The sequence below is a fragment of the Neopsephotus bourkii genome, unplaced genomic scaffold (genome assembly GCF_033783945.1).
Source record: "Neopsephotus bourkii isolate Nb327-2 ecotype Australia unplaced genomic scaffold, CSIRO-AGI_Nbou_v1 NB_1778, whole genome shotgun sequence".
In the NCBI taxonomy this organism is placed as follows: Eukaryota; Metazoa; Chordata; class Aves; order Psittaciformes; family Psittacidae; genus Neopsephotus; species Neopsephotus bourkii.
Genome location: NW_026902252.1, coordinates 68,638 through 82,385, shown reverse-complemented (window position 1 = coordinate 82,385; position 13,748 = coordinate 68,638). Strand labels below are relative to the sequence as shown.

The 13,748-nt window shown below is 48.5% G+C and overlaps 1 protein-coding gene across 4 annotated transcripts in view; it reads left to right on the top strand.

Moving 5' to 3' along the window:
- The window catches only part of EPHB2 (EPH receptor B2), a 107,559-nt gene extending 94,644 nt beyond the window's left edge, over positions 1–12,915 (top strand). The window contains exons 8-16 of one of the 4 annotated variants that reach the window (XM_061379614.1): positions 347–455; positions 639–703; positions 2,876–2,998; positions 3,402–3,649; positions 4,310–4,525; positions 6,211–6,360; positions 7,813–8,006; positions 8,673–8,828; positions 10,950–12,915. In XM_061379614.1, the coding sequence (XP_061235598.1) occupies positions 347–455; positions 639–703; positions 2,876–2,998; positions 3,402–3,649; positions 4,310–4,525; positions 6,211–6,360; positions 7,813–8,006; positions 8,673–8,828; positions 10,950–11,058 (1,370 nt within the window). In that variant the 3' untranslated portion in view covers positions 11,059–12,915. Of the gene's footprint in view, positions 1–346; positions 456–635; positions 752–2,875; positions 2,999–3,401; positions 3,650–4,309; positions 4,526–6,210; positions 6,361–7,812; positions 8,007–8,672; positions 8,829–10,949 lie in introns of all 4 variants that reach the window. The other 3 variants (XM_061379611.1, XM_061379613.1, XM_061379610.1) reach the window with 3 other exon arrangements.
- Positions 12,916–13,748: the final 833 nt, after the last annotated feature.

Here is a 13,748-nt window from a genome sequence, read left to right as displayed (position 1 = left end):
ATCCCTTCCCTCCAGCATATCAACAGAACCACACAGCTCGGTGTCATCAGCAAACTTGCTGAGGGTGCATCAATACCACTGTCCATGTCAGCAATGAAGATGTTGAACAAGATCGGTCCCAACACCGATCCCTGAGGAACACCACTTGTTACTGGTCTCCAGCTGGACACTGAGCCACTGACCACAAGTCTTTTGCATGTGGCCATCCAGCCAATTCTTTATCCGAGTGGTCCATCCATCAAAGTGATATCTCTCCAGTGTAGGATGTCATTGAGACCTTTGTGAACTTGTTAGTGTAGACCTATCCTGTGTCCCAGTAATCCCTTCCTTCTTCCTTGCTTGCCAGCTGAATACCAGACCAGTGTCCAGGAGAAACTGCCGCTCATCATCGGCTCCTCTGCGGCAGGACTGGTGTTCCTCATTGCTGTGGTCGTCATCATTATTGTATGCAACAGGTAGGTCAGTCTGAGCCCATGGCCGGGGCTGGGGCTGTACAAGGGGGTGGTGACTGGAGGCAGCGGGTGGCAGGGAAGGGGAGAATGGGGATTGGGAGATGAAGAGGGAAAGATGCCCCTGCAGTGCGTCTTCAGCCCCAGCAGAGCCGTGCTGGTGCTCAGGACTCCCTTTCTTTCCAGAAGACGGGGCTTTGAGCGTGCAGACTCTGAGTACACCGACAAGCTGCAGCACTATACCAGTGGCCACAGTACGTACTGCGGCCCCCCGCCAGGCCTGGGGGTCCGCTCTCTCTTCGGTTTGTGTTCCTGTTCACTCATTCCTTGCAGCATGTGGGGAGCGCTCAGGCCACCTAGCCAGGCTGGCGTGTGCATGGGTAGACAGGAGGACCTGTGCCATCTACATCACCCACCAGTCCCCTGTGATCTAGATCCCTGTCCCACTCCCCAGACCTGGGTGTTGTTGTGTGCCATCCATGCAGCAAACATCTATGATGCCCTATGAGTCCCTGTGGCATCCAACACGCACCCCTGCAGCTGCTGGCACTACACCTTGTCTTGCTATGCTAACTCCTGAGCTTTGCTTGGCTTGTGGGCAGCAGTGAAGACCCCTTTCTCAATCCACTCACCTCCTGCAGAGCACTGTCCTGTGAAGGAACCCACATAACTCGTGGTGCTTTTGCTAGAGCCCACCCCAGTGCTCCCAGAATCCTAGTAGATACAAGATATATCTCTATATAGGTATCTAATGCAACACATAACATGCCCTCTCTTGTATCCTCCTTCCAATACCCCTGTGTACTGCAAGGCACATCTGCTTTCACACCCTGCCTCACCCCAGTGCATACTTACTCCTCTTATTAACCCCTTGCTGCATACCCCTTGCAATGCCTTTCTCCTCCCTCATCTGTCACTATAATCCTGCTTTGTTCAAACCTCAGTCGTTACTTACATCGTGTTGTACTTGCAGCTTCAGGATTTCTGACTACCATGTTCCTGTACAGAGCTGGGCCTTCTTTAGGGAGTGGAAAACATCAGTAGTGTTTCAGCACAGGACTCACTGTTGCTTCTGCATTTACCTGAAGCAGAGCACGGAGGCTGCCAGAGCAGCACCATTGCTGTAACTTACCAGGAGAAATGACACTCAAGAGAGATGATGGAAATGCAGCTCTCAGTTGTTTGTCAGCCCGTGCTGCATGTGAAAACATACATTCATGCTTTCTCCTGGGGTCTGGTATGGAACATGACAACTTGAGGCTGTGATGGCATTAATAGCTTTGCCTTCACGACTGTTGAACAGGCACGATGCCACTGGGTGCAGATGAACTGATGATGGGCCTGGGGTGCCTTTTAGCCACATCGTCACTCAAGAAGCCAGTCCAAGGCCCGGCTCCCCAGCAGTGATTGCTGCGGAGAGGCTGCAGCTTATGGTTAGCGAATTGCCAAGGTGCATGGAGCCTGTAAGCATTGCAGGAACTACCCTGAATCCTACACATGGAGCCAGGAGTTGTGCCTCTGGTTGTGTTGGGCTCCTTATTTTAGTGAGCTGTGAGCTCTGCTCTCCAAATACCCCTAATTTGGGGGCAAGCCAGAGGCCAGGGAAAGAAGTATAGAAAGGGGAGAACTGCAAGTAGGAGCCATCTCACAGTGTAGGTAGTGTGCAATGTGGCATCAGCAGTCCAGCCTCACCAGATCCCATGGCTGTTGCCTTTCACATAAGCATTGCACTGTGTCTTCTGGTCTGCCTAGCAGGAAGAGCTTGGTTTTTGCAGTTTCCCCAGCATTCTCTACAGCCTGTCTTGGCAGTGTTGAGGGTACAGAAGGGACCCAAACCTCAGGCAGAGTTAACCATCAGGAGAACAGGGACAGACTGTCCCTGCTGTCTTGAGTGCTAAGCCCAGGTCTTCTCCACTTTCCTGTGCCCCCAATGGGATGGTGTGATGAGGTGGAAGCAGCATGCAGAGGAGGCCGGTGGGGCAGAGCTGCAGTCTACCAACGGTCCTCTTGCAGTGCTGCAGCATGATGAGCGTGGTGTGGCATTGGTGTGCCTGTGCACCACCTGAAAGCAAATGCTCCTCTTGCTTTTCCTCTGGATCTGCTAAAGCCAAATCCTGCTGCAGAGGATGTGTGGTTCTCTGTGGACAGTTTGAAGTCCTAGCTAATCATGTAGCCCTCCACTGCCCTACGATGACTTACGCCCCACTATTCATTACAGTCCTGCTTTAATAGTCCTGTTCAAACATAGCTCTGCATGTTTTCTCTCAAACTGCCTTGCTGTGTCTGCTTCATGCTCTTCATGATGTGACTTGCTGGGGTAAAAAAGTCCCCCACCACCGCCAATAGGTTTCTCTTTTCCTCGATGACATCCATCAGTCATTCCATTTGCATCTGTCTGTCTGACTCTCTCCCTCACCTTTATGCAGTGACTCCAGGGATGAAGATCTATATCGATCCGTTCACCTACGAAGATCCCAATGAGGCTGTCAGGGAATTTGCAAAAGAAATCGATATCTCTTGTGTCAAAATTGAGCAGGTGATTGGGGCAGGTAGGTGAACTGGGAATGGCTGGCTGGCCCTCAGCAGCAGTCTCCTTTGTGGTGTCAGGCTTTGGTGAGGATTTAGCCTTACATGTACTGGGAAGCCTACTGTCAGTAATGTGTTGCCCTTAGCCCCAGCCTGGACTAGCAGGAGGAAGGTGGTCCACTACTGGAGGAGTAAGTACATCTCCTCACTAGAGACAAGGAGTTCCTGTGTGCGCATAGTCCCATGTGCAGTGCTCCTCACCAGTGATGAATCCACCTGAAGGGAGGCCTTTGGTGTGGAGCGAGGGAGGAAGCACAGATGAGATGGTGGGTGGTGAGCTCAGGGGCATGCAGGGAGCATGGTCCCTCAGGGAGAAAGGCAGAGATGTGGGAGGCTGCCAAGTCCAACGTGTTTCCCTCTCTGCAGGGGAGTTTGGTGAGGTGTGCAGTGGGCATCTCAAGCTTCCTGGTAAAAGAGAGATCTTTGTGGCCATCAAGACCCTGAAGTCTGGTTACACGGAGAAGCAGAGACGGGACTTCTTGAGCGAAGCCAGCATCATGGGGCAGTTTGACCACCCCAATGTCATCCACCTGGAGGGAGTAGTGACCAAGAGCTCCCCAGTCATGATCATTACTGAGTTCATGGAGAACGGCTCACTGGACTCCTTCTTACGGGTACGAGATCCCAGGAGCATGCAGCTCCAGAGATTATGTTGGGCCAGGGGAGGACTGGAGGGGAAGGGTCCCTTCCTTGTGCCAGTGTAGCAGTGCCCTTCACTACCCAGCATTTGTTGTCACTGGAGCAGTGGTCTGTGTTTCAGCAACAGAAGTGGAGGTGGCACCAAGGCTGTCATCTGTTAAGTGTGTGCTCATACCAGCAAAAGGCTGTGCTTACCTGTACACATGCCAACAGATGCCTGTACCAACTCTGCCTCTGTGGACATGGAAAGACAGTCTGACATAGCTTTAACACAGCAGGGCTTCACCTCCAGCTGCTCTGTCTAAATATTTACACGTCTGAGTTTGAAATGGATAATTCACTGTGTTGAAGGGAGATAACCTAGGAATAGGTAGCCCCTTCAGAACCCTCCTGTGCAAGGTCTGGCAGATGTGCCACCTTTGGATAACAGCAGCCATCACAGTGATGCCCACAGGGTGTGAGAGTGACTTCCAGCCCTGTGAGCTCTTCACCCTCTTTGAGAGGGAGCTTCGGTACTTGTGGAATAGATGTGTAATGACATGCAGTGTAGAAAGAGGCTACTGGTTGTTAGCCTCACCATGCCAGGCTGTGCATTTTCTCCTCTCATGTGGACTCTTTCCCTCTTTTCCCCTAAGCAAAACGATGGGCAGTTCACAGTGATCCAGCTGGTGGGCATGCTGCGGGGCATCGCCGCAGGCATGAAGTACCTGGCCGATATGAACTACGTGCACCGGGACCTGGCTGCCCGCAACATCCTGGTGAACAGCAACCTGGTCTGCAAAGTGTCTGACTTTGGCCTCTCTCGGTTTCTGGAGGATGACACCTCTGATCCTACCTATACCAGTGCACTGGTAAAGCTGCTCTTCATGAGGGGGAGGGATGGGAGGTGAAGGAAGCAGTCAGGGAAATGGGAAGATCCTTCCCCTTTGACATCTTTCAGGATGTCACCAATAATAAGGTGCCAGATGGGAAAAACCAATGAAATGAATCAAGATTTTCTCTTGCAAACTCCTGTCCAGTTGTCCTGTGGCTGTTGGTGGCCCTATTCCTGTGGATAACTGGGTCTTCTTCCAAGCATATCTGCAAACATCTACATGTCCTTGATAAAGCTTTTAGTTGGGATGGTGCATTATAACCACCCAGCGTGGCCCAGATGGGAGTCCTCTGATACGTTTGCACAGGACTATTAAGGCTGGATTGTAATGAATATTGGCCCATAAGTCATTGTTGGGGCAGTGGAGAAATCCATGGGTTTCTTTTTAGCCATTTTTGAAGTCTGCTGCTTGTCAGGAGCTCTGTTAATACTATACCTGATGGGGAAGACAGCATGGTTGATATGGAGTGCTTGGTGTCCCCTTCTTGTGGAAACCAAATGATTTTGTCTGAGGTTTGTGGCTTTGAGGAGATTAAGGAACATTATCTTGTTCTAGCATGTACAGGGTCTGAGTCCTATTAAGTCCTAGAAGACCCTTAGTAAGACATGGTAGTTATTCACTGAGAAAATACAATGTTCCTTTATCTTCTCAGAGCCACAGAACACAGACAGGTTTGCTTCCTTTTCAGCACAGGAGAAGATTTTTCCCTTCAGAAAGCCTCTTGAATTGTGAATGCCTCAAGTCCAAAGTTCTTGGTGGAAAGAGGCTACATTAAGCAGAGCGTTGTCCTGTGGCCCCATGCTGCGTATGCCACTCTTCTGCACTTCAATGCATAGCTCCTCTATGGGAGTGGAGAGTACTGCTTTCTCCAGAGCTGCTGTTGCTCAGCAGGATGACAGGGACCCCACAGCCTACCCGGTCCATCTCATTTCCACCAGGGACCAAGCATGCCATACTAAAGATGTTCACTCCACCCTTCGTTTTTGCCACTGAAGACCTTACCAGCACAGAGGGCATTTTGTCCTTCTGAAGTCTGCTATAGGAGTAGGCAGGTAGAAGGAGCTGGGCTTGTTTAATACTATGAAGAGGAGGTTGAGAGGGAATCTGTAAGTGACCTGCAGTACTTGAAGGGCAGTTACGAAGAAGACAGAGCCAAACTCTGCAGTGGTACAAGATGGATCTAAGGAGGAAGTTCTTCACTGTAAGGGTGGTGAGGCACTGGAATGGGTTGCCCAGGGAGGTTGTGAATGCTCCATCCCTGGCAGTGTTCAAGGCCAGGTTGGATGAGGCCTTGGGTGATATGGTTTAGTATGAGGTGTCCCTGCCCATGGCAGGGGGTTGGAACTTGATCTTAAGGTCCTTTCCAACCCTAACCAGTCTATGACTCTAAGATGGTGCAATAAGAAGCAATAGATAAAACCATGGCTTGAGAAGTTCAAGGTAACAGAAAAAGCTTCTTCCCCAAGAGGCTGGAGCAGCCTTGAGATGGATCATGATACAAATGAGGGGAATCATCATCCTTGATGGTTTTGTGGCCTTTGCTCGACAAACCACAGACACCCTGATGTCGTGTTAAGGGTAGTCCTGGGGCAGTTTTGGACAGTTGTCTTTTCCAGTTACTCTTGCTCTTTCTGTTACTATCCTGTTCTTTTTTCCTGCAGGGTGGGAAGATCCCCATACGATGGACAGCACCTGAGGCAATTCAGTACCGAAAATTCACATCGGCCAGTGATGTGTGGAGCTATGGAATAGTCATGTGGGAGGTGATGTCGTATGGCGAGCGGCCTTACTGGGATATGACCAATCAAGATGTGAGTTGTTAAGAAACAAGGAGCAGAAACACTGAAATTGGAAGCAATGCAAGGCCAAAGCATAGCTACAGCTAGACCCAGCCTGTGGCATGTCCGGAACCTTCTCTGTCATGGGAGATGTGTCCAAGGTCAACACCTTTGGGAGAAGTAATGGGGATAACTTTGGCTTTTGTGCTGCTGTGGCAGAGGTTAGGGACTGTACAACACCCAGTGCAATAGGACAGGGTTAATGGGAGCACCCTCAGGGATGGTAGACAGATATCCAGGAGGAAAGGGAGCAGGCAGGTGGAAAAGGAAATGCTACCACTGACCTGATTGCTCCTGGAGCAGCAAGCACATCTTCATCTACAGGAGATCACAGGCATTTGGTAAAAGTTTGTTAGAGTCACAGAATGGTTTGGGTTGGAAGCAACCTTTAAAGATAACTTAGTCCAACCCCCCTGCTGTGGTCAAGGTCATCTACTAGAGGGTCATTAAATTTCCCATGGCAAGCTTGGACTGTGATGTGTAAGAAGCCCCTGGAAAAAGCTGTGCAGCTGCATCCTCCTTGATCATAGAGAGGATGGAGGGCTGCAGGAGCAGAATGCCAAGGGTTCCTCTTGAAGAAGAGCCTCTAGCCCTTGTGCCTGTGCTTTTTCCACTGAACAGTGCAAGACCAGACATTTTCCCATGTTGTGTGATGCAGTAAGGAGAGACCAAACATGCAGCAGCCAAAGCCGCCTTGTGTTTGGCCCACAGAGCTGCAGCATGGCTTAGGCAAGGTGTGCTGCAACCCTTCTGTATGTGCTGTAGCGAAGTTGTCATGTGTCTGGTTCTGTTGACCAAGGTCTTGGTCCTCCCCACTGCGTGCCCCAGTTTGCATTGCACAGGACTGTAGGGAGATCCAACATGTTCTGCTGGCTCAGTGCACCCAACCCTGTCTCATAGCATGACTGTCACCTGGGTTGTTGGCAGGAGTGAGCAGAGAGTACCACTGGAGAAAGGAGAACACAGGGGCAGCTTCCCCTGCCTGTAACTCACAAACAGACACTTCACTGGACAGGGATGCTCTCCTCCCAGTGAGCTGTTGTGTTGGGCTGTGTACCCGTACAAAACTACAGACCCTTCTCTGACTCACCTTCCTCATGCCTGACACTGCAGGCTTACACATCCTTGTCAAAGTAGAGGGGATGTTCTCCCTGGTTTAGGAGACTTATGGGCATGGCTCATTGCATGTAGTCAGCAAGGCTGCATGTCAGCTGAACAAGGCCATCATCTCCTCACTGGATATCATGACGTGGAGAGGGTTGGGAGCTACAGTAATACATGGTGGTGGCTGAGATGGCAGGCAGCAGTCAGCCCTGCTGCAGTATGTCTGGTCATGCCAGTTACACTCCGAGTCCAGGAAAAGGAACATGATGAATTAAATAGGTTTTATTGCCACTGTATTGATCTCGCTTTCTCCTCTTGTAGGTGATAAATGCTATTGAGCAGGACTATCGGCTACCACCACCTATGGATTGTCCGAATGCCCTGCACCAGCTAATGCTTGACTGTTGGCAGAAAGATCGAAACCACAGACCCAAATTTGGGCAAATTGTCAACACCTTAGATAAAATGATCCGAAATCCTAACAGCCTGAAAGCCATGGCACCTCTTTCCTCTGGGTGTGTATTTCTGTCTTCCTCTTGTCCTATGGCTTCTCTTTGCAGATCTGCTGTCCTTTTTGTCCTGGTAGGTACCGTCTTTGCATCTCTCTAGGCTAGTTATGTCAGAGGCAGCTTGCCCTGTGATGTTTGGTCCTTTATAGGAAGGGTATTAAAAGAAGTCAAGGTCACCGGTCCCTCTCCTTGGACATGTTAGATGTGGTGAACACAGCTCACTGAGTTGGACGGTGACTCTAACTGCAGTTAAAGGAGCACATTGGTTTCACGTACACATGATGCTCAGTGAGTGTGGTTGCTTTGGTAGTTGAATCTCGCATTCAATGGAGGCAAATAAAGCCTCATCCAGCAGTACGATGTTTCCCTGGACTGGGTGGAGATAAACCCAGAGAATGTATTTTCTCCTCTGTTGCAGCCATGATTTTAGAGCTGCATCCCATCACCTTTGAAGGCTTCTACCTCTCCTGTACAAACTGATCCAGTAAGACTTCTCTGATGCTCTACACCATCTTTCCCTCAGTTGAATTAGACTGTTTTCTGATTGGTACTTCATAATAAGGTGCAGTGCAGGCACTGTGAATGGTGCTGATCCAGATCTCTTCAGCTGATGGAGGCTGCAGAAATGCATGTGCTTTTTGTTGTGCTCATTCCCCATTTTCTCTGTTTCAGGATGAACCTCCCCCTACTTGACCGCACAATCCCAGATTATACCAGCTTCAACACTGTGGATGAATGGCTGGATGCCATCAAGATGAGCCAGTACAAGGAGAGCTTTGCCAGTGCTGGCTTCACCACCTTTGACATAGTATCTCAGATGACTGTAGAGTAAGTGCCCTGGCTTCTATTCCCAAAGCACAAGGAAAAGCCTCAGCAGTTTGACAACAACTGGTTGTTACTGAATTAGTTTTTATTCTCCCACAATGTAGTTTCTATAAAACTTGTTGCCTTCTGGACCCACTTCTAGTCCATTCAGTTTCTGCAGGACTACTTTGTGCTGCGTGCTCTGTCTTGTCTCCGGCCGGTGTGTGTCTGTCTGCTGCCCTGGGTCTGCAGAATTCATTTCAGCACTATCACGCTGCACATCCCCCCTGTGAAAGCAAGAACCCCACAAGGGTCTCCTAAACCCCCACATGATAAAAATAGAGAATTTAGGCCAGCACCAGACCATTCTCCAGCCACTCAAGAGCACCTATAGACTCCACAGTCCTTTCGGATGTATGACATATTGGTGATGGCGACAAGCACACTGCAAACGGATTCTGACTAAGAAAGGCCTCTGAAGGTCCAGATGGTTTCAGATGTGTTCTAAATTGCCCTGCATCGACTAAAAACATCCCTTAGTGGCAAAGTCTTAGCAAATTCTTCAGAGAAAGCAGGCAGCTGAAATCTGTTTGTGGTGGGTTTTGAAATCCCTTGGGGCAAACTGGGACTTTGATGCTTCTGGTGAAAGATTTGTGGTTGGTTGCAGTTAACTTTAGCAAACCTGCCTAAGAAAGCACCAAGCATTAAAGCCATCTGTAAGTGCTGCAGTGTCTCTGCCTCGTAACCAGGAATTCTTTTTTACTTGGTCCCTAATTCCAGTCTTTAAATCTACTAATGGGTCAGAATCCACTCAAGCAAACAGCCAGACTGACCATCTCTGGCTTTCTGTTCTTAATTTGCTGCTAGGAAATTCATATGGCCGTTCTGACTATTCAGTACATCTGTGATACAACCCCAAGGCCCTGGGGATGATGTTGGCACATTACAGGCTGTGTTCATACAACAAAAAGAGGGTCCATAAAATCTGAAGGAGAAGGAAAAAGAACTTCGACTAAACTGGCACATCCCAGCCTGCCTATGTTTGTCTGTAGGCTGGGACACCTGGGCCAACAAAGTGTCTGTGTCCAGGGCAGAAAGCTGAGGAAGCACAGGGCTGTGTGGGGCCACAGTCTTATACTGGTTTATAGACATGAGTGAAGTCTTTGGTCTTTGTTCCCAATCAGAACAAAAGCTAAAGTCAAGGTGCCAGACTCACCCAAGAAGAGAAATCCTCTAGTTCAGCACATCTGCCTGGGACAACAAAGTCTAAAGCAAGCTCTGAAGGCTCATGTGCCACTTGTGCTAGAGGATTTTTGCTCCCCTTTCCTTGGAGCACCTGTTTACCCTTCTTTGCCCATTGACTTCCACTCTAAAACAGGCAGGGGTTTTGCCACACTTAAACATCTATTCTGTAACACTCAAGGAAGGAGAAAAGGCAGCTGAAAATCCTTACAGACAGGTACAGGTCACATCTCCTGAATGCCATCTGTTGCCTGATTAGAAGAATTCATGAGTGAGATTTATCCACCAAGGAGATGAGTAACAAACTCATCTGGAGTGACCGCAGGTACGAACAACGCAGAGTCACTTCCATGCTCTTGGCACAGCCTTTGTTAATCCCAGATGCCTACTCTCTATAAAAAATAGAAGCAGTGGAAAAAATGAGATTGCTGTGATTTAGCAAAGAGGGTAAGTAGCAGAAGTTTATCACTTGATGGCCTCATCGGATCAAACCAAAAGTAGCGAGAACAACCATCATCTGCACCGGGGGGAGTGGGATTCACAATGCTGATGATGTGTGTCCCCAGGGGTGGAAAAAATGGGTTACTGTGTCACAAAAAGAGAGAGATAATCTAAACATGCAACGAAGAAACAAAATAATGCATGGGTAGAAAACCTTAAGGTAGAAAACCTTCACTTACAGACAATGAGCAGAGCCTGTGGTCTCTGTTGAGGTTCCAATACTGCAGGGGTGATGCAGGTAGGTAGCAATTGCAAAGCCAGGGAGAGTCAAAAAGAAAGAGTAGAAGTTTCATTAGGTTTGCATGTATTTGGTGCATATATGGAATGTGCTCATATATCAACTTGTTCTGCTGTGAGAAAAATGTGATATTTATATGGTGTCTGTTTCTTTTCCTCCAAAAGGGACATTCTGCGAGTTGGGGTCACTTTAGCAGGACATCAGAAGAAAATCCTTAACAGTATCCAGGTGATGAGAGCACAGATGAACCAAATTCAGTCTGTGGAGGTCTGATAGCAACGCGTCCTCCTACTCCTCTTCCTTGAGGCCCTACTCCCCTTTGCCCTTGTATGTCCGAACTACAGTTCTTGAGTGTTCTACGTGGACCAGAGACAGGCAGCTGCTCTGAGGATCATGGCAACAGGAAGAAATGCCCTGCCATCAGCAATGGGAAGTCACCAAGAGCTTCTAGAATTTAAGCAATGGAAAAAGGGAACAAAAAAAGACAACTGTTTTGAAAAAAAAAAAAAAAACAGAAAAACAAAAAAAAAGAACAAAACCACAAACTATGAAATATTTTTAAATAATAATAAAGCAATTGTGTTCTTGAAAAGGGCTCCAAGACCAATGGGAGTCTCCAAAGGAAGAGAAGAGAGCAGCTTCATCTGTTTCCTCTTGCACAAGGCTGCTGCAGCTGGGCCCAGCACCTCTGGAGCAATGAGACTTCTTCAAGAAGATGAATGCAAAGCAAGGTCCCAAGAAGCACTTCTCTTTCTCACATGGGCTGGTGGCTCTGGGAATGGCATGCGGTCAGCGGTCCTTCCCTAAAGCCCCTGTTAGCAAATCAAAGGGGAGAGAGAGCTGAAGCTCTTTGGTGCTGTGGAGCCAAGTGCATCTCAGAAATGGGTGGACTTCTTAAAAGATGAAGACTTTTTCTAAAAAATAAAAAAAAAAACAAAACAAAACACAAAAAACCCCAACAAACAAATAAACTGAGACTAGAAGAGGCTGTTTCCGACAATTGAGAAGGAATCTGTAATGCTTCAGGGGGTGGGGATGGGGAAAACCAATCCTTTTTACATCTCTTACTTTCTCTTGTCATGGAACGGTTTTGTGAGTGACAGTTTCCTAAGGGTCCGTCCATCCACCCTCCAGTGGCATCATTGTCTCATACATATCATATGCACAAGACTTTTAGTGATGTCCTCACTAGATGCCAATGATCTTTCCCCAGAAGACTTCCCAAGTACAGTATGTAGTAGTTTTTGATTACAAATGCTGATGTGTACCTTTATTTTTCGGTTGTCATTGTTGGGAGATTTGTCCTTTTACCTTCTTTTGTTCACACCAGATTGGGAGTTTGGGGTTGGAAATTTTTGGTTGGTTGGGGTTTTCTAATGAAAAATGACATCTCCAAGCATCATATCATTCAAGAACTTAAACCCCTTCCCCGGGGAAGGAAATTTGCAGCTTATTGACAATATGCCAGGAGAATTGGGTTTTTTTATATGCACATTTCCTCCCATTTGCTTGTTTGTTATTTTGCAATTTGTCACAGCCCGACCGACGTTTCTGATGTTGGGTTTCCAGTTGTTTGCCAAGATAAAATGATCACCCACTCGATTCAGGGTTGCTGGTGCAGGGCTGAGCAGCATCGTAGGGTTTGGGGAGGGAGCTGCAGGGGAGAGGGAAAGACAGGGGAGGATGGATGGGTTGTGGGAGGGAATGATAACTCCACAGCTGGCTGTCAGAGCCCTTTGGAAATGCAATGCCTGACTGCTTAGAAAGGTGTCATTGGTGTATGGACCACAGAAAGGCAGGGTAAGCCCCGACCTCTAAGAGGAGCTCACAGCATGTGGTTTCATGGAATGGGAATTGTATTAGCTGCCAAGTTGTGGATGGTTCACTGCAGTGATCACACTCTCTGGTGCTCTGTGCCGTCTGGGGAGCCCAGTCCCTTCGTTAGATGATGCGCTGGGGGCTCTGAAACAGCTTCAGACTCAGCCAGTCGCCTTGAGGAGAGCCTGGGATGGCAAAGGCAAGACTTCTGATGCAGGAGCCCAGGTCTCCAGAGGCAGAATGCTGTGGTTGAAGCTGAATGATCAGTCAGTGGCTTTATAAATAACTGAAATAAATACTATAGTTACCGACCAGGTCTTTGGTTTGTGTAAATGCCACCAACGAAGCGCAGGAGGGTGCAAATGAGAATCAGGCTTGTTCTCCTTGTTCAGCACCTTGTATCCTTCTAAACATGCCTTCCACCAGTAGCCTTCCTCTAGCCACATGTGGCATATTTCTACACATCTGGCCATGGCCAGCATAGTTGTGTTTACAAGCCCTTGTCTGCAGTTGCCACCTGTAGGGTCCTCCACTTGTTTTCAGCAGCACAGGGTGTTGGAGGCATGTTCATAGGGAGCTGGTTTGCTGTGTTTTCCAGGAGCTGCATCCAAGAGGAAGTGTGTCTGCTGTGGATGGAACTCCCGAGCTGTCTAGACTCCTGTGGCCAGACATCACCTCCCTAGACTGCTTGTAAAATACGAGGCCATTTATAAAATACTTAGTATTTTCCACTTTCAGACCAGATCCAACAAAGAAGAACTTAGGAGTGGCAGCAGAGCATTCCTTACAAGTGAGAGGTGTTTCTCTGCTTAGCTCTTGCAGTGTCCCAACGTTTGGTGGACAGCATCAGCAGCAGGGGCTGTAAGTGGAATTTCCCCCCCAGCCCCTATTGACCCGCAATCTCGAGTGCAGCATCGTATTTGCATTTGTGTTGTTGGTATTTTGCTGTTCTTGCAATCAAAAGTGCATCTGTAGTCACGTTAACTTAGTAGCAGGTGCATGCTTGGACACACAGGGATGTATTCTGTACTCAGTGTCCACAGTGCTCCCGCTCTGACAGCGGTGCCATTGCCCTACATCTCTATCAGATGGCAGAATATGATATGGAGGGAGGGGTCAGTGGACTATAGGCATGTTTATATGCA